We start from the raw sequence: 20,189 nt of genomic DNA, 5'->3' as shown, positions 1-20,189 counted from the left end.
ATAGAGCGTGAAGCGCACAGGGCGCAGCCGGGGGTTGAAAACCGAGCGGCGTCGAGGAAAAACAAAATGGAGAGAGAGAGGGTAAAGCAGCAGCCGGGTTCAGGACCGCACGGCGGAAACGGGAAAGGCGCACAGAAAAGAAAAAGCGCAGAGCACAGCCAGGGCTCAAGGGCTGAACAGTGTCCGCGGGGAGAAGAAGGGAGAGCGCGGGAGACGCCACTGAGCCGCGGAGAAGAAGGAAGAGCGCGGGAGGCGCCATTTTTAGAAGCCGCAGCAGAGAAGAAGGGCGAGCGCGGGAAGAAAGGAAAGTGCGGGAGATGCCATTTTGTGCCAGCGGAGAAGAAGGGAAAGCATGGGAGACGCCATTTTTGACAATTAAATCACACCCAGGGATGCCGAAGAGTGGCAGTATCTCTACGTTCGACAATGAAGTCGAAGGTTGGGTGACATATGTGGAACGTTTTGAGGTGTACTGCAGGGCGAATGAAGTGCCAGATGCTAGGAAAGCACTGGTTTTGTTAAATTCCATGGGTGCAAAAACTTATGGGTTACTGCGAAACCTAATAACCCCAGAGACGCCTGTGAACAAGAATTTTGAAAGTATAGTAGAAATCCTACAGGACCACTTAAACCCCACACCGCTGCTGATAGCAGAATGATTTAAGTTCCATAAAAGGAACCAACACAAAGACGAAAGCAATGCTGAGTACTTAACGGAACTGCGCAAGCTATCGAAACACTGCCAGTTTGGAGTGGGACTAGCAGATACGTTAAGGGACAAGTTTGTGTGTGGGCTGCAAAGTGAAGGAACCCAGAAACGGCTTCTATCAGAAAAGGATCTTACGCTGGACAAGGCTTTCAGTATGGCAGTATCACACGAAGCAGCCGCAAGGGGCGCTGCAGAGATACAACGGAGACCGCAAGAATATGGCACCAATGAAATGTCCTATGGAACAGGGAAGTGTTATCGCTGCGGCAGAACAACACACGACCAGAAGGATTGTTGGTTCAAGGACCAAGTGTGCAGACAGTGTGGAAAAGCAGGACACATAGCAAGAGTCTGCAGGTCTGGGAAGAAAACCAACAGCAAGAAATCTCCACAGGAGAAGTACAAAAAGGTACACAAGGTGATGGACAGTAGTTCAGACGAACAGAAAAGTGACACAGACTCCGGAAGCAAGGAGCTGGGTTGTCTGAAACTACATAAGGTAACCAAAATGGAGGATCACCAGACTATCTGGGTTACACTCAAGATAGACGGGGTCCAAGTGAAAATGGAATTGGACACAGGATCAGCCCTAACAGTCATAAACCAAAGGGACTACAAGCGGCTATTTTCACATATACCCTTGAAAGCTACAGAGGTTGTCTTGAAGACGTACACGGGGCAAAAAGTCTACCCCAAAGGAAAAATAAGGGTGAAAGTGATATACAAAGGCCAGGAAATACCTAAAATGGACATATATGTATTGCCAGATGGAGGACCACCACTGCTAGGACGTGAATGGATCCGGACGATACAATTAGACTGGCATTCCATACAGGCACTGAAGGTTGAGGCCAAAAAGGATGACGACGTCACACCTGGACGGCTGTCATAAATGCTAACTGACACAAAAGAAGTGTTCCAGGAGGGACTCGGAACACTGAAAGGCATAACAACAACGATTAAAATAGAGGAAAATGCAAGCCCAATGTTTCTTAAGGCCAGACCAGTGCCTTATGCGATCAGACCAGCTGTCGAAGCAGAGCTGGAAGGGTTGGAACATTCAGGAGTACAGTCCAAAGTAGACTGGAGCGAGTGGGCTACAACCATCGTTCCTGTAATGAAGAGGTCATTGAGTAATATGCCTGGGGAACCAAAGAAGGTCCGCATCTGTGGGGATTTTAAGGTGACAGTGAACCCAGTCCTTCACACGGTACAATATCCGCTTCCACGAATTGAGGATATTTTCACCTCGCTGTCTGGAGGTAAATGCTTCACCAAAATTGATCTAGCCCAGGCGTACTTGCAAATGGAGGTAGAAGAAGCCTCAAAACAATACCTTACGATCAACACTCATAAAGGTCTCTATCAATACAACCGGCTGGTGTTCGGGGTAGCATCGGCTCCGGCTATTTGGCAAAGCGCGATGGATCAAGTCCTGCAAGGGATTCCAGGGACCCAGTGTTATTTGGACGACATCCTGGTCACGGGCGAAAATGACAGTGATCACCTCGCCAACTTGGAGAAGGTGCTCACCAGATTAAAGGAATATGGGCTACGAGCTAATCGCCACAAGTGTGAGTTTTTCCAGAAGCAGATCTCGTACTGTGGCCACGTCATCGATGAAGAGGGGTTACATAAGTCCCCTGAAAAGATTGAGGCAGTAGTCAAGGCTCCAGCACCGGAAAATGTGTCACAACTGAGGTCGTTCCTCGGGCTGGTAAACTACTACCATAAGTTCTTACCAAATTTGTCCACGGTATTATGCCCACTGAACACCCTACTGCAAACAGGGGTACCATGGAAGTGGAATGACGAACATAGACGAGCTTTCCAGAAGTGTAAAGAATTGATCACATCAAAAGAGGTGTTGGCCCATTTCAACCCAGCACTACCAATTCGTTTGGCATGTGATGCATCACCCTATGGTTTGGAGCGGTGCTGTCGCACAAATTCCCAGACGGGTTGGAGAGGCCAGTAGCCTTTGCGTCTCGGTCACTAACCTCAGCAGAGTGCAACTACGCCCAGATTGACAGGGAGGCCCTCAGCCTAGTATGGGGAGTAAAAAAATTCAACCACTATCTGCATGGGCAGAAGTTCACCTTGCTGACTGACCACCAACCACTTGTCTCCATCTTTAATCCTAAGAAGGGCGTTCCAGTGATGACTGCACAACGGTTACAAAGATGGTCCCTGTTTCTAGGGGTGAATCAATATAAAATAGAATATAAAGGCACGAAACAGCATGGAAACGCTGATGGGCTATCGCGCCTGCCACTGCCTACTATGGAGGAAGCACCAGCAGTGGACCCTATCGAGATATTTTATTCATCAATAATTGAACGATTGCCAGTAACGAATGCGGATATAGAGAAGGAGACCCGCAATGATTCAATGCTGTCTCGGGTATATGATTTGACGGTGAGGGGATGGCCAACACATGACGACTCACTGTTGCCAGCATTCTCATCCAGAAGAGAACAGCTGTCAGTATGCCAGGGGACAGTGATGTGTGGATCCAGAGTGGTGATTCCACCCAAGTTAAGGGAGAGAGTGCTAAATGAGCTTCATGAAGGTCATCTGGGGGGAGTGAAAATGAAAAGCCTTGCTAGGCCTTATGTGTGGTGGCCGGGAATCGATCAACAAATCGAAAACCTAACCAAGAGCTGCTCAGGATGCCAGAAGGTCCAAAATGCACCACCACATGCCCCTCTACACCCATGGGAGTGGCCCTCCTCTCCATGGCAATGGGTGCATATTGATTCATGGACTCAATGTTCTTAATAGCAGTGGATGCTCATTCGAAATGGCTTGAGGTGATAAAAATGTCCTCAACCACTACAGAGACAACGATTGCAGTCCTACGGACCATATTTGCCAGGAACGGCTTGCCTGAGCAGATTTGCTCTGATAATGGACCACAGTTTGTGTCCGAAGGGTTTCGAAAATTTATGAGAAGGAATGGGGTAAAGCATTACACATCCACCCCGTATCATCCAGCCACAAATGAATTGGCTGAGAGGTTCGTACAAACCTTTAAGAAGGCGATAAAGGCCATGTGCGACGACGACATTCCACTGCAGCATAAGGTGGACAATTTCTTATTAGCCTACCGAATCGCGACACGTGCAGTTACCAACCAGACCCCGGCCATGATGTACTTTAACCGAAGGTTGAGAACTCGTCTGGACTTGCTCAGACCAAATGTGCGAAGAAATGTTGAGGATAGACAATTCCAGCACATCAATGAGAAGCCGACAAGGAGCTTCAACGTAGGACAACCAGTCTTGGCCCGTGACTACCGAACAGAGAAATGGCAACCCGGAACGATATGCACAAGGCAGGGGCCATTAATGTACACAGTGGATGTCGGGGAGAACATTGTGAGACGCCACATCGATCAGATCTTAGCGTCACAGGAACGAGTCAGCCCCATGTCTCACGTACCTGGGGATGAACCCAACATACCGGTAGCATCTACCTCCGAACCAGTAGCAGTGGAAACCGATGAACTAACCGACGAAAAGGGGCCAGAATCGCCTCCGCACCAAGAACAAGAACCTCAGGAAAGGCGCTATCCCGAAAGGATCAGGAAGCTGCCCCAAAGACTGAATCTATAAATGGACTATTGTTGTTTAATGTACATGTTAAAGTGTTAATTGTTATTTGAATATTATGGGTACTGCTAATCTAAAAGGGGAGGAATTGTAGTGTATGTACCTTTCAGAGGGAACTACTTTTACAGCTCCTGTATACTGTAGTACCGGCAGTGACCACACCTGTATAAGCCTTGAGCATGCCTCTGTACCCCCAGTCTTGAGACTACCCTACTCCAGTAAATACCTGTTGATTGTTAAGTTACAGCATCCGTGTGGTTATTGAAAAACATCATACTCTCCGAATCACGGATCTAACAGATCCGACCATGCTTCACCAAGCCAGAGAATCTCTTGGGGACCTTGCTGCATGTTCTTTAACATCTTTTTGCAGAGAGATTTTCGGATTGGAATGGATCGTGATCCTATTTGCCCTGATTGGGATGAGTATGAAGAGGAGGGGTGACGTCCAGGTCTCCCACATCTACGGGTGCTCGGGAGACAGGGCGCCTATGGCGACTGACGGAAGCGGTGAATGGGATGCGGAGGAGACCGCCGTTTACTTCCACGAGGGAAGGTGGCCAGGGTGGCTGGGGTCCAATTCGTCTCAGTACTCCAGCCAAACCGGATTCACGTACGGGGAAGCCTCCCTCCTGTGCCCCAGGGTACGAGTCGTTACCATGAGGGTCAGCGTCACCGTTGGAAAGCGAATATGTTTGACGTGCAAAGGACACATTCCACTGGATAGGTGGTGGTGGCTCAGGAAGCTGAGCAAGGACATGAGGAACCCCGAAGTCGACTGGGAACGGTTGATCACAGAGACTCATGGAGGATTGAGCGTGTGTTGGGACAAGTGGTGGGAACCGGATCAAGGGATTTACATCTGTATGTGGGGGTCAGAGGAGGTCTGCCCCTCAGGCATATCCATTGTTTTCCACCAGCAGTGGCACGACACCAGGGAGGGGATGAAGTGGGATACCAGCCTGAAGGCATGCGCAGTCCCATACTCTCTGATCCCAGTCAATGCCACTGAGCTGGTAACCCGCCCCCGTAAGCCCCTGCCCACGGCGCAGGCGGCGAGGTTACCCAGGGAAGGTTGCCTCACCACCACCAAGGGACCAGGGAATGGGTTGGCACTAGTCCCCACCGATCAGATGCTGTAGCAGGGGGTACACTACGCAGTAGCCTCCGTGATTTTAAATCTCACCGAGGTACATTTACCGGAGTGGTGCCCCAAAGAAACAGAGTAGTTATACCAGGCCCTATTAAAGGACATGTTCAAGAAGTTTTACGAGTTCGATTTTGCCCATGTGGACAAGACCGAACTCTACACCACACACTGAGAGTTTTTGGGTAATGCAGGGAGGCAAAGAAGGGGTGTATGGAATGCTGTTTTTACTGCATTTAATACTGGGTCCTCGGTCAACAACAGCTTGGATGACATAGAGCTGCAGACCCAGATAAACGGTTTAAAAACACAGTTAAAGAAGATATTACTGGATGAGAAGAAGGTAGTGGGCTCGGAGTTGCATGAGGACCAGATCATGACGGTCCATTTAAAAGAGATCATAGCCGAGTTGGAAAAGCATGCAAAGACGGGAGGACAGAAATGCTTCTGACCAGGCTGCGCAGAATGAGGTGTGCGTGTTATACGGGGTGTGGTTACTGGGCGAGGGCTGCAGTAACCTGGAGGATTTAAAACAGGGTTTGGTCCCCTCCTGTATTAGCAACAAGCACCTCGCAGCCCTCCACCCTTTTGAGAATGCATTGAGCCCGTGCCAACTCCGGCTAGCCTCTGAAGTCTATCCAGTCCCAGTGGATTGTGGGCGGTCCAACCACACAATCATGGGAGTAGTAGTTAGGATGCCGATCATGGGTAGGACAGCCCGACCCGCGCCGGTATACAGGGTTGAGAACATTGGAGTCATTCAAGGGGGTGCACACATTTGTTTCACAGAGGTCCCGCTTTCCATCATTAAGTGGGAGCACGCTATGACAGGTACTGACCTCTCAGGGCGTCGGAGCCGGGGAGCACACAGGGCGCGGCCGGTGCTTCGAAACCAGGCAGCGTTCGGACCTAAGAAGAGGGAGGGAAGTGTCCCTGAGGGTCCGCTCCACGACGGGAAAATAATAAAAGAAAAAGAATCAATATTAAACGCGCAAGAAACCGTGGAAAGCAGCGCTAACAACAGCGGGGAAGAAGGCAAAGCGCGGGAGGCACCATTTTAGATTTGCAAGATGCCGAAGACTGGCTGTATCACTGCTTTTGATAATACAATAGAGGACTGGACCACGTATGTGGAAAGAGTCGAGGTATATTTCGAGGCAAACGAAATAGCGGAGGGGAAGAAGGCATCGATATTGCTAAACTTAATGGGCGCTAGAACGTACGGCCTATTGCGGGACCTGATTACTCCAGCCAAACCGAAGGCGAAGAGTTTTAACGAAATTGTTGCTGTCCTACAGGAACACTTAAACCCTGCACCGCTGTTGATAGCAGAAAGATTTAAATTCCACAGGAGAACTCAGCACAAAGATGAGAGCAATGCTGAGTATCTTACGGAACTACGCAAGCTATCAAAGCTCTGCCAGTTCGGAGCAGGACTGGCAGATACCCTACGGGACAAATTTGTCTGTGGACTCCTGAGTGAAGGAACACAGAAGAAGTTACTCTCAGAGAAAGAGCTGACGCTAGATAAGGCTTTCAGCGTGGCAGTATCGTATGAAGCAGCAGTCAGGGGATCTGCAGAAATTCAACAAAAACCACAGGAATATGGCACCCATGAAATGACATGGGGATTTGCAAAATGTTATCGCTGCGGCAGAACTAACCATGACCAGAAGGACTGCTGGTCCAAAGACAAAATATGCAGGCAATGCGGGAAGATGGGACACATTGCACGAGTTTGCAGGTCTGGGAAGAAGACCAGCGACAACAAAAAGGCTACTAAGGAACCGTACAAGAAAGTACAAAAGATGATGGACAGTGGTTCTGAGGACCAGATGAGCGATAGTGAATCCGGGAACAGGAGACTAAGCTGTCTCAAACTTCACAATGTAATCGCAAAAGAGGATCACCGAACCATTTGGGTCACCCTCACGATAGCAGGGTCCCAAGTTAAAATGGAATTGGATACAGGATCAGCGCTAACCGTCATGAATCGATGAGACTACGAGCGGCTATTTTCACACACACCCTTGAGAGAGACATCCATCGTCTTGACGACGTATACGGGGCAAAAAGTATACCCCAGAGGAAAAATAAGGGTGCCTGTCGAATGCAATGGCAAGAAAATACGGAAATTGTATCTCTACATACTGCCAAATGGTGGACCACCGTTATTGGGACGGGAATGGATCAGGAAGATAAACTTAGATTGGCATTCCATTCATGCAATGACGGTGGACGGTAAATAAGATGAAGACGTCACTCCTGGACGATTGTCAACAATCTTAGCTAACGCCAAAGAGGTATTTCAACAAGAACTGGGCACGCTTAAAGGTGTAACCGCCTCGATAAAAATAGAAGAGAATGCAGTTCCCAAGTTTTTCAAAGCAAGACCGGTACCATATGCAATTCGCCCAGCCGTCGAGGCAGAGCTGGAGAATCTGGAGAAGGCGGGCGTGTTGTCTAAGGTCGACTGGAGCGAGTGGGCGACACCCATCGTTCCTGTCATGAAGAAAACGTTAAGCAATAAGTCCGGGGAGCCAAGGAAGATTCGCATCTGTGGGGATTTCAAGGTGACGGTGAACCCGGTCCTTCACACAGTACAATATCCTCTTCCAAGGATAGAAGACATATTCGCCTCACTGTCTGGAGGGAAGCGTTTTACAAAAATTGACCTAGCACAAGCATATTTGCAGATGGAGGTTGAGGAGTCCTATAGGAAGTATCTCACGATAAACACTCACAAAGGTCTTTACCAGTATCATCGATTAGTATTCGGAGTAGCATCGGCTCCGGCGATATGGCAAAGAGCGATGGAACAAGCCCTGCAAGGGATTCCGGGGACTCAGTGTTACTTGGACGACATCCTTGTAACAGGTGAAGATGACAGTGAACACCTTAACAACCTAGAACAGGTGCTCACTAGACTACGCGACCATGGGCTGCGAGCCAACCGCCCCAAGTGCGAATTTTTTAAGAAACAGATATCGTATTGTGGCCACGTGATTGATGAAGAGGGGTTACATTAGTCCCCTGACAAAATTGAAGCGGTTGTTAAGGCCCCAGCACCTGAAAATGTGTCGCAACTGAGGTCATCCCTCGGATTGTTGAATTACTATCATGTTTTTGCCGAATTTGTCGACAATTCTGCACCCACTGAACGCCCTGCTACGAACGGGGGTAGCATGGAAATGGAGTGATGATTGTAAGCGTGCTTTTCAGAAGAGTAAGGACTTAATCACTTCAAGGGAAGTATTGGCTCACTACAACCCAGCACTGCCAATCAGGCTGGCGTGTGATGCATCTCCCTACGGCATTGGGGCAACACTGTCACATAAATTCCTTGATGGTTTAGAGAGGCCGATAGCTTTTGCGTCACACTCATTAACTTCTGCCGAGCGTAACTACACCCAGATTGACAGAGAGGCCCTCAGCCTGGTGTGGGGGGTGAAGAAGTTCAATCACTACCTGCACGGTCAAAAATTTACTCTACTAACCGATCATCAACCTCTTGTCTCCATTTTCAACCCTCAGAAGGGCGTACCGATAATGACAGCACAACGGCTGCAGAGATGGTCCCTTTTCCTAGGGGCACACCAATATGACATCAAGTACAAAGGAACTAAACAGCATGGAAATGCTGATGGATTGTCACGTCTACCGTTGCCGACGGTGGAAGAAGAAGATCTTGCAGTGGATCCAATGGAGTTATCCCACTCGACCATAGTCGAATGTCTCCCTGTGATGAAAGCAAACATAGAAAAGGAAACACGGAATGACCCGACACTATCACATGTCTATGATTTAACGGTGAAGGGATGGCCAGCACATGGCGAACCACTGCTGCCAGCATTCTCGCCGTGAAGAGAACAGCTGTCAGTGTGCAGAGGAACCTTGATGTGTGGATCCAGAGTAGTAATTCCACCTAAGTTGACGGATAGAGTGCTCAATGAGCTTCATGAGGGTCATCTGGGTGGGGTAAAAATGAAGAGCTTAGCCAGAGCGTTTGTGTGGTGGCCGGGAATCAATAGAGAAATCGAAGAGATGACCAAGAGCTGTACAGGATGCCAGAAGGTCCAAAACGCCCCACCACAAGCTCCTCTGCATCCATGGGAGTGGCCCTCATCTCCATGGCAAAGGGTGCACATTGATTTTGCTGGTCCTTCATGGACTCGATGTTTTTAATTGCGGTGGATGCACATTCAAAGTGGCCAGAGGTAATAAAAATGTCCTCAACCACCACGGAAAAAACTATCACAGTTTTACGAACCATATTCGCCAGGAATGGGCTGCCTGAACAGATTTGCTCTGACAATGGACCACAGTTTGTGTCTGAAAAGTTCCGGAGGTTCTTAAAGAACAATGGTGTTAAGCATTACACATCTGCCCATATCATCCAGCCACTAATGGATTGGCCGAGAGGTTTGTCCAAACATTCAAGAAGGCTATCAAGGCAATGGGCCAGAAATTCGTGAACGGGGCTTGCCGCGCGTGCCAGCCCCATATATGCACTTACCCTGCGCTCCTGCCGATCAGCTCCAGGGACGCCTGGAATTGGTGTTTCAAACAGAAGAATCCCGGGCAGCGTATGACGTCACGCCGCCCAGGAGTGCAGCCAGCGCGAAGCCTGGGGCGTGCAGTGCAAGTGAGACACGCCCCTTAAGGCCTCATTGTAGCAGGACACGCCCCCAATGTTTCTGTCAAGCTGCTAAGCATTTTTACATGCAAAGCAGCAGTTTAAATAGGTTTTTGGAAGTTTTTTGAAGATTTTGGTAACTTTTATAATCTTTTAAAAATGTTTACATTATTTTGAAGAATCTGAAGTAGTTTTAAACAGATTAAAGCCATTTAAAGACTTTTAAAAGCCCTAAAAGAATTTTTTTAATTCCATTTATTTATTTAGCAATGTCGTCGTCATACGTGTCTTCACACTGTTCCCTTTGGGGAACTGTATGAAGTGGTGGAAGGATTTATGGCCATGATTAACGCTCATTCCGTGACCATAACCATCTTTGAACCAGCCATTAGGGCGGTTAGTCCTATGGCGGGAGGGTTTTACGGGCTCCCACAAGCTATACAAGGAGGGGGGGGCCACCCACACCCACGGACACAAATATCCCACTGGATGTCAACCCAGAATTTAGAGCCCGAGCTCCGACTCCACTTGCCGGGACTGTCTGGAGCGGGGTTCGAAACCCTACCCTGATCTGGCCCAGCGGCGGGGATCCTACCGCTATGCCAAAGGCCCAATCCGATTAGCAACGTGAAATGGCTGGAATGAGCACACTTCATGGCATTAAAAGAACTCACAATTGAACTGATGATGACCTCAGCAATCTCCTCAAGGAGGTGGAGGCGCAGCGCCTGCTCATCATTGGTAATGAGAAGTCAAAGGCGCCGCAAAAAGGGCAGATGATAGCTTGGTCTTTCAAGTGGCAGCATAGGGCTCCAGTCACGGGGAGGGAAAAGGCACAGGAAACGTATGGGTGTCACCTTTTGTGTGGAGTGGGCCTTTTGCGTAGCAGTAAGCATCCCCGCCGCTGGGCCAGAAGGAGTAGGGTTTCGAACCCCACTCCAGACAGTCCCGGCAAGTGGATTCGGAGCTCCAACTATAAATTCTGGGTGGACATCCAGCGGGATACTTGCGTCCGTGGGTGTGGGTGGCCCCCCCCCGCCTCAGATGGGTTGTGGGAGCCCGTAAAACCCTCACGCCATAGGACTAACCACCCTAATGGCTGGTTCAAAGATGGTTACGGTCACGGAATGAGCGTTAATCACGGCCATAAATCCTTCCACCACTTCATACAGTTCCCGAAAGGGAACAGTGTGAGGATACGTACGACGATGACCTCTTGCGCAATGCACCTCCTTGGACCCTCAGTCGCAGATGCGAGGGGGCAAATCGTGCAATTGTTAAATTTTTCATTTTATTGACATGTGAAATGTTGGACCAGTAATTCCCTTCCAAATGCGCGAGTACGGTCGGGGTACTTACGCGTCTGGCCGGAGGAAATGCCGGTTTTCAGCATGCACAGTGCATGTGGGGAAAACCGGCATTTCCTGTCCTCTGAACGAAGGGGTTCAGAGGCAGAACGCGTGCGACTGCACAGGCAGCGCGTGCGCAGTAAAATTCGCCGCTTACAGCTTACACATGAAAAAAGCATGGGTACAGTTGCTCCAGAGGCTGCGGAGGAAGATATTTTTTATCATGGAGCTTCTGAAAGTATGTATGTCTGTATATATTCCTTTGCGTGTTATGTATATATTCCTTTACTTATGTGTATGAATGTATTATTTAATTATGACTTTCAGAGAAAGTAACTTATTGGAAAATCATAATTAAAAACATACATTCATACACATTAGTAAAGGAATATAAAACATACATACATATACGTAAAGGAATATATGTGGACATACATACATAACTCATTCTCACATTCCATTCACACAGCCACAATTGCTCCTTCTACCTACCGTTCTGAAAACCCGTTTAAAAAAAAAAATTTAAACTTTAAAACTTACTTAAAATTTCTTAAAATAACTTCCCTCCCTTTCCCAAACAAAAATATTGCATTTCAGAAGCTCCACGATAAAATATATCTTCCTCCGCAGCCTTGGAACAACTTTACACCTGCTTTTTTCAAGTGTAACTTGTAAGGACTTACCCTCACTGAATCCATGAATGAAATCTACAAAGTTCACTGCGCAAGCGCTGCCTGTGCAGTCGCACGCGCTGTGCCTAGACCTCGGGTCTGGAAATGCCGGCGTTCCCCGCATGCGCTGTGCATGCTGAACGCCGGCATTTCCAATGGCCAGATGCGTGAGTACCCAGACCGTACTCACGCCTTTGGCCATGAATTTCTGGCCCAATGTGTAATGAAGATATACCCCTACAACACAAGGTGGATAACTTCTTGTTTGCCTACCGGAATGCGACACATGCGGTTACCAACCAAACTCCAGCCATGATGTTCTTCAATCGAAGACTACGATGCCGCTTGGATTTGGTTAAGCCAAACGTCCGAAGAGATGTGGAGAACAGGCGGTTTCAGAATATGAATGAAAGGCCGACCAGGAGTTTTAAGATAGGTCAACCAGTTTTGGCCCGGGACTACCGCACTGAGCAATGGCAGCCAGGAACGATTTGTACACGACAAGGACCTCTCATGTATACCGTGGACGTTGGGGAGAGCATTGTAAGATGCCATGCTGACCAGATTCTAGAGTCACGGGAAAACGTCAACTCCACACCACGATCTGATACACCTGGTAATGAAATCGACGTTCCAATTGCAGCTACCGCAGAACCGGTAATATTGGAAGCAGATGAACCAAACAAAGACATTGATCCCAACTCAACATTGCCAGAAGAACCTGATACCCCAAAGAGGCGTTATCCAGACAGAATCAGGAAGCCTCCTCAAAGACTGAACTTATAATTGCTTAAACTTAACCAATGTATCTAGCAACAGTAATTGTGATTGTAATTAGTTATCATTTAGTTGTTAAATGAATGTTATGTACTGTTTATCTAAAAGGGGAGGAATTGTTGTGTATGTACTTTTAAGAGAATAACTGGTCTCAAACTGCAGTACCGGCAGTGACCACCCCTGTATAAAAGGCGCTATTGAGCCTCTGTGTTTTTAGTTTCACTATTGACTTCCACCAGTAAAGACTTACTTTGTTCACTCCTGCTGTCCGTGTCTCAATTATTCACGGACGTAACACACACATTCATTTCACAGAGGTCCCGCCTTACGTCATTAAGTGGGAGCACGCTATGACAGGTACTGACCTCTCAGGGTGCCGGAGCCGGGGAGCACACATAATCCTGTGTCCCCAGCACTTGAATGCCTTTTCAAAACCGCAGTGTGGGTTCAGAGTTGCTGATGCGAAGCCTATAAATTGTACCATGGAGGCAATGGCACAAGGCCATGTTCCCCCGCAGGTAGCATATATAGGAGGTGGGACATACTGTGTCACCACAGGCGCGTCCCACTACCAGCATGGACAGCATAGCTGGTGTCCGGTTAGTAACAGCAGCTTCTGCTACCTAGTTGTTGGTAATATTGTTGGTTGTTGGTTTCTTGGGGCCCTTGGTTGCCACGATTCATTTCTCCTTCCGTTTCGTTCTCCTTTCCTCAAGCCTCCGATTCTCTGACTGTGTGTGGTGATGATGATGATGAGTAGTACTGCCTTAACTGAAAAAGCAGGCCTCAATTATACTGTTTAAGGCCTTGCTTATCTGCCCGCCAAATCTTTTCTGGCTCTTTGTTAATTTTGGAGGGCTCGTTAACTTTAATAGTTTTAAATTCTTTATCGAGTTTCGGGCTGGTCCCATCTATCATTAATTGACTTTTAACTAGTTTCGGGATTGCTTCGAAATCGGTTTAAGTGTGCGAAGTGGTTTTTGGATGTCTCTGTGAGTAGTTTAACCTGTTGTTCGATTGTCTTCTCCTGTTGGGGTCAGGGTCCCTTTCGTTGATCAGTGGCATGTACTGTATTATTCATGTTCTTGATGGCCCTGTAGCTTTTGGCGGGAACTGTCGTTCCGTAGGCCTATTGTCTTTATGTGGAATGACTGAGATGGTCCAGAACATTCCCAGACAATCTGGCCTGTGCCAAATACTCAAATTGTTTGTTTTACAGTGCCCATCCCAACTCCTTTGTCGCAGCCTTCCACAGGCCTGGACATGTTTTTTTAAAAATGCCAAAATCCTGGGGTTTTGATTTTAAGCCCCTTTTGGCCCAATATTCTTTTGAACAGTCCAAAATCTCTTCTTTCTTGGTTTGGGGGAATCTGTAGAATTTTGTGAGCCTTACAGCTTGTAAAGAAATATTTGTGTTTGGTAATAAATAGTTCAGTTTGATAAGAAAGAGTTGTGTTTGTTGATAAATGGTTGTGTTTGTTTATGAATAGTTGAGTTTCATAAGAGAGAGTTGTGTTCGATAATAAATTGTTAATATGACGTTGCACATTTTGTGATGTTTCTCATTTGACCTTTGCCCAGTGATAGGGGCTGCAAGCTGGATGTAATGATGTGGTTGTGCTGCGCAAACGCCATGTGCTATATCATTTATTGGAAGCGCTGTCTAATGAGGTGCTCACGCACAGCCGTTGCATAAGCAAGATTGATTGTCTCCCTCCTCCATTGCTGCTCCTCCTCCTCTTCATCCTTCTCCTCCGCCTCCTCCTCCTTTCCCTCTTCCTCCTTCTGAGATGGACCTGCAATCCCTGGTGGCAATGGCTGGACCCTCAGAATGGCCAGGTTGTGCAGCATGCAGCACACAACGATGAAAAGGGAGACTCGACCAGGGGAGTACTCCAGGGCTCCGCCAGAGTGGTCAAGGCAGCAGAACCATTGCTTTAGCACCCTGATAGTCTGCTCGATCAGGTTCCTGGTGGCACTGTGGCTGTCATTGTATGTGTGCTGAGCAGGAGTGTTGGGGTTGCAGAGGGGTGTCATCAGCCAGGTGGCAAATGGATAAACCCTTTCTCCAAGCAGCCAGCCGCGAGCTTCATATGGTGGGTGGAACAGTGCTAGGACACTTGTCTGTCGCAGGATGAATGCATCGTGGCTGCTGCCAGGATAGCGAGCATTGACGGCGAAGATGAGCTGGCTGTGGTCGCACACCAGCTGAATGTTCAGAGAGTGGTAGCCTTTGTGGTTACGGAACACCTTTGCATTGTGATGAGGTGCCCACAATGCTACGTGGGTGCTGTCAATGGTGCCCTGAACCATGGGGAAGCCCACCATCCTTGCAGAGCCACATGGGCAGTTGTCCCGCTTATCTCTGGTGATGGGGAATGAGATGTACTCCCTTCTCCTTCTGTAGAGAGCATCTGTTACCCCCCGGATGCAGCGATGGATGGCGAACTGCAAATGTTTGCAATATCCCCTGTTGAAGCCTGGAAGGAGCCGCTGGCATAGAATTTGAGAGCGACTGTGACCTTAACTGCCACTGGGAGAGACATCCTGGTCCTGCACTGAGGCTGGAGGTCTGGCTGTAGGAGGTGGCAGAGCTCTGTGACCACCTCCTTGCTGAAGCGGAGCCTTCTAAGGCACTGCTCCTCTGGGAGATGAATGTAGGAGAAGTGCTCCTGGAATACCCTGGAAGGATAAGGCCTCCTGTCGCAAGGTCCGTCGGCCGTCCTCCCTCTGACCACATTTGGCTATCTCTGTCTCTGCATCCACTGCCTCCGACGTAGTTGCCGGAGGGCAAGGTACAGTGCCAGTACAGCCCCCATAAATGCAGAAAAGAGGACATAGAAATGTTCAGAGCAATACAAGTGAAGAAACTGTTGGAGCAGCAACAAAGCAAAACTGGAGAAAATGTGAACGCAGCCAAAACGCTATCTGACAAGCCAGCAATAAATGTGATCTCCCAATGAAACTGTAAGTGATCCCTTTAAACAGCGCCCCAGGAGCGGCAATCCCAGCTATCATAGCCTACTATTTCTGTCGTTCTCAGTGCCAGGTGGTAAGTCAGGGGAAGCGACTGAATTTTGCATTCGGGGCACTAATGAGACATTGCACACTCATTGATGTCACGGTCTGAGTGGCACTAGAGGGCCGGGCGCTAAGTGTTAGCCCTTCCGGGCGCTAACAGGAGGCGCTAAGATACCGAATGTCTAACCCTTGGTGTTTTAGATTAGATTTTTGAAAAGTTACCAAAACTAGATAAAGTCAAACTTGAATTGTCAGTCAATGTCACTTAAACTGACTTACAATTATACTGGTATGACTGGCAGTCAAAACTGGAATAGCAAAATACCTTGATGACAGTGTGAAGCTGGCATTTCATGGACTGCCATAGACCCTCAGGATATTGTTTTATCAGTTGGGAAATGTGTTCTTTGAGGGTTCAGTTAACTACAAAAAATATAAAAGAGAAAAATAAATGTGTTTCCTTATTTTGTTGTCCTATTCATTTACTTCTTAGAAGAAGGATACATTAGTATTCTTTACACTAAAATAAAAAAGGTTACAATTTTGGCGAGATTACTGAATGAAAGATTCCAGCTATTTCTCTGTTTTATGACTTACAGAATTTCCAATTCACAACCAGGCACTTTGGTAAATGCTTGTGATTTATATTTTTGAAAGTTGCAAAGGAAATGAAGGGATAAGTGAACAAACATCTATTACAAAAAGAAAATACTGCAGATGCTGGAAATCTGAAATAAAAACAGAAAATGCTGGAGATACTCAGCAGGTCAGGCAGCATCTGTGAAGAGAGCAACAGAGTTAACGTTTCAGGTCTGACGAAAGGTCATCGACCTGAAACGTTAACTCTGTTTCTCTCTTCACAGATGCTGCCTGACCTGCTGAGTATCTCCAGCATTTTCTGTTTTTATTTCAAACATCTGACTATAATCATTAGAATTTCTTTCACCAGGCCTCAGGCGTATTGGTCCTGCTGCCGGCCTCATTAGGCTCGATCAGCATCACTGCACCGGGATTGCACCCCGATTCGGATACGATCCAATTTGTAGGCCCACATTTCTACAGGATATTTTAGTTACTCAACAGTTACAATTAGAAGCTTAGATTTAATCAAAAGAAAAATCTACATTTCTGTGATGCAATTTATCAGGGCCACAACATAAAGAAGTTATATTTATTAAGCAGCTGTGAGGACCATCATGTGACCTCACCGCCTGATTGATTCACCCCTGCTTGTGAGCAAAAACGCAGTTATTCTATTCCCCTGCAACCCCTCGTATATTATTCCTGTGTCTGCTATTTCATTTGTTGCCATGGAAAACAGTAGGAATTATCATTATTATTCTCAGCCTACGGGGGAAGTAGGCGATGTAAAACCTCTTAAAATTAGAACTTAATAAAAAATTGTGGCATGCTGCATAATTCAGAACATAATTATGGCTTTAATTATATAAATAAATAATGCTATTGCTGACGATGAAAACAATGTCTGTTTTTATTTAGCTTTGTCTTTGTGGAAAAACATGAGCCAAAAGGACAAAGGAGTAAAGTAACAAGGTGGTCTGTCAGACTAATTTAACGGAAAGATTGTGCGGGTTCGAGGAACTGGAAAACATTGCTCTGATACAATGAGCAGGATGCAAGGAAATTGGCTACAGCAAAACCTGGACACCAGAGAAAATTAAGCCTTCTGAAAACTCAAGTAAATTATTTCCACTGGATTACCCTTGTACACTAGTTTAGTTACTTCCTCAAACAATTCCAGCAGATTAAAGCAATGCCCTGATCGTATGAGACGCTGTGCTACCAATGGGGTCTTGCACGTAGCCAGCAAGGTCTGCAAAATTAGTTCCAGGACATCGTGCCGGATCATGGGATGTTCTAGTGCTAATTGAAGCCTCCGTTACAGACATGTGCTGGCCTTGTTAAAATATGTAAATGAGCCTTTAAACAGTTTTGCCCAATTTTACAAGTTTGGGTAAGTCTCTGCCCACAGCATGCCCCTTACCCGTAAAAGTTGGGTGCACCATGGTCTTTGTGAACTCGCTAGCTCCAGAAGACCACTTACAGGGAGTAGGTAAGTTTTATTTATTTTTTATATTTTATTTTTCCTGCATGTCATTTTCCTTTGTCTACATTTTGGTCCATACATTACTTGATTTTGCTCGGAAGGCCTCCTTTTTGCACTTTGGAACTTTTCCTTGCCAGTACTTTTTATTTTTACTTTTGGCTTCAGTTTGCTATGATGTCACATCTTAACAAAGAAATAAGGATGGATATTCCTTTCGAAATTCCCAACGCGTTGCATAATTGAAATGAGGAAGAGGACTTCATGAGTAATCAAAAAATACAGATACAACGACTCGAAGCATTTTGGTCACAACTGTCACTGCCCTGGGACTACACCTGAACTTATCAGAGGTCTATTTCTGCACACATGTATCAGTGAACTGACATATTGGCCTGGAATTTGCGGTCCTAATGATAAAGAAAAAAGAAAGATTTGCATTTATATAGCGTCTTTAAAACCTCTGGATGTCCCAAAGTGCTTTATAGCCAAGGAAGTATTTTTGAAGTAATTTTTGTTGTAATGTGGGAAATGCGGCAGCCAATTTGCACACAGCAAGCTCCCACAAACAGCAATGTGGCAATGACCAGATAATCTGTTTTAGTGATGTTCACTGAGGGATACATATTGGCCCAGGACAGCAGGGATAACTCCCCTGCTCTTCTTTGAATAGTCTTATGGGATCTTTTATGTCCACTGCTTTTTTTTATTTGTTCATAGGGTGTAGGCATTGTTGGCAAGGCCAGCATTTATTGCCCATCCCTAATTGCTGATCAGCCTCCTTGAACCACTGCAGTCTGTGAGGTGAAGGTACTCCCACAGTGCTGTTAAGGAGGGAATTCCACGATTTTCATCCAGCAACGATGAAGGAACAGCGATATATTTCCAAGTCATGATGGTGTGTGACTTGGAGGGAAACTTGGAGCGGATGGTGTTCCCATGTGCCTGCTTCCCTTGTCCTTCCAGGTGGTAGATGTCGTGAGTTTGGGAGGTGCTGTCGAAGAAGCCTTAGTGGATTAGGTCTAACTAGGGTTTAAGCAGCGTATTGACTGTTAAACAAAGATTATGGCCCTGAAAAACAAATTTTAATTTTATGCAAAGTCAAATTTATCCATTTTAATTAAAATTACATTTTTTAGAAACTTAACTTTTTTAAAAATTTGTTCAGCTTTATTTCAGATTTGTCCTTTCCCCATGTGAGGGCCCCAATCTTTGTTTTGCCCTCTCTAACATTTTAAAAAAGTTTTAGAGCTTACCCACTTCCTGGTTTGCTCCTGATTGACCTCCTACCGCCCAACATTCTGATCCAGCCCACTAGCCAGCTGCCGCTTCCTGCTAATTTTGGGCAGGCAACTGACTTGTGGCATGTCGCTGAAGCCTGGGAGTTAAAATTGCCTGTGCCTCATGCTGCCAAGGCCAGGACAGTTTGCCGCCCTCATCGGTCCCTGCACGATTCTCACCTCAAGTTAAAATCAGGTCGAATATTTTTATATTTTTTGGCACTTGCCAGAATCAAGCACTCGAAGTTCAGGCGTAGCATAGGGTGCACAATATGGTCCACCTCATGGAACACCACTACATTGATTCTTCTGAATGGAATGGTGTATTTGGTTGATGAGTCAGTCTCCAGCTTTGAATCCCTCTTGGTATTGAGCCATTGACTTATATCTGGGGTGAGATTGTAGAGGATGAACATCCAATAGCAATAAGCAAATCAACTACACTTGATCTCAAGAGCAGCCAGCCTAAGTTAGACCAAAGGATCTGCTCATGAGAACCAAGGTCTGCCTGAGGCTGCCATGGACTCACAGAAATACTTTACATTAAAATTATTTTGACCATTTCCCCATCCTTTCTCAGCTTTCTCCCAACATTGTGCTTTAACCTCTGTAAGACACATTTGGGGTAAGTTTAACCCCCACGAGCAGGTGGATTTGGGTCGGGTGATATGTAAATTTTTTTTTTTAATTCTCACCTCCAACCCATCCACTTTCGGGTTTAATGGAGGCGGGACAGGGGACAGGCAGCCAACTTGCTCACAGGAGGTGGGTTGGCCATTTAAATATTATAATAAGGCTGGGAGCCTCACATTTAACCTGTCTGGCTGGCCAGGTTACCCAGACCTCAGGAAACTCGGCAGCTGAAGGGAGGCGGGGACAGCTTCGGAGAAAATGTAAGTGACCTTACGGCACAGCTTGTG

The 20,189-nt window shown here is 46.8% G+C and overlaps 1 protein-coding gene across 4 annotated transcripts in view; it reads right to left on the bottom strand.

Annotated features, from left to right (window-relative positions):
* Positions 1–20,189, bottom strand: part of rgs20 (regulator of G protein signaling 20) — a 507,528-nt gene that overhangs the window by 478,799 nt on the left and 8,540 nt on the right. The window contains exon 2 of one of the 4 annotated variants that reach the window (XM_085992927.1): positions 16,250–16,347. The exons of 2 other annotated variants lie outside the window; for them this stretch is intronic. In XM_085992927.1, the coding sequence (XP_085849053.1) occupies positions 16,250–16,279 (30 nt within the window). In that variant the 5' untranslated portion in view covers positions 16,280–16,347. Of the gene's footprint in view, positions 1–16,249; positions 16,348–20,189 lie in introns of those variants that run through there. One more of the 4 variants, XM_085992930.1, reaches the window with a different exon arrangement.

This window comes from Somniosus microcephalus, chromosome 7 (assembly GCF_052327205.1).
Source record: "Somniosus microcephalus isolate GS21.2 chromosome 7, FLI_Smic_1.0, whole genome shotgun sequence".
NCBI lineage: Eukaryota > Metazoa > Chordata > Chondrichthyes > Squaliformes > Somniosidae > Somniosus > Somniosus microcephalus.
The sequence above is the reverse complement of the archived record's forward strand: the minus strand, read 5'-3'. Positions and strand labels throughout refer to the sequence as shown.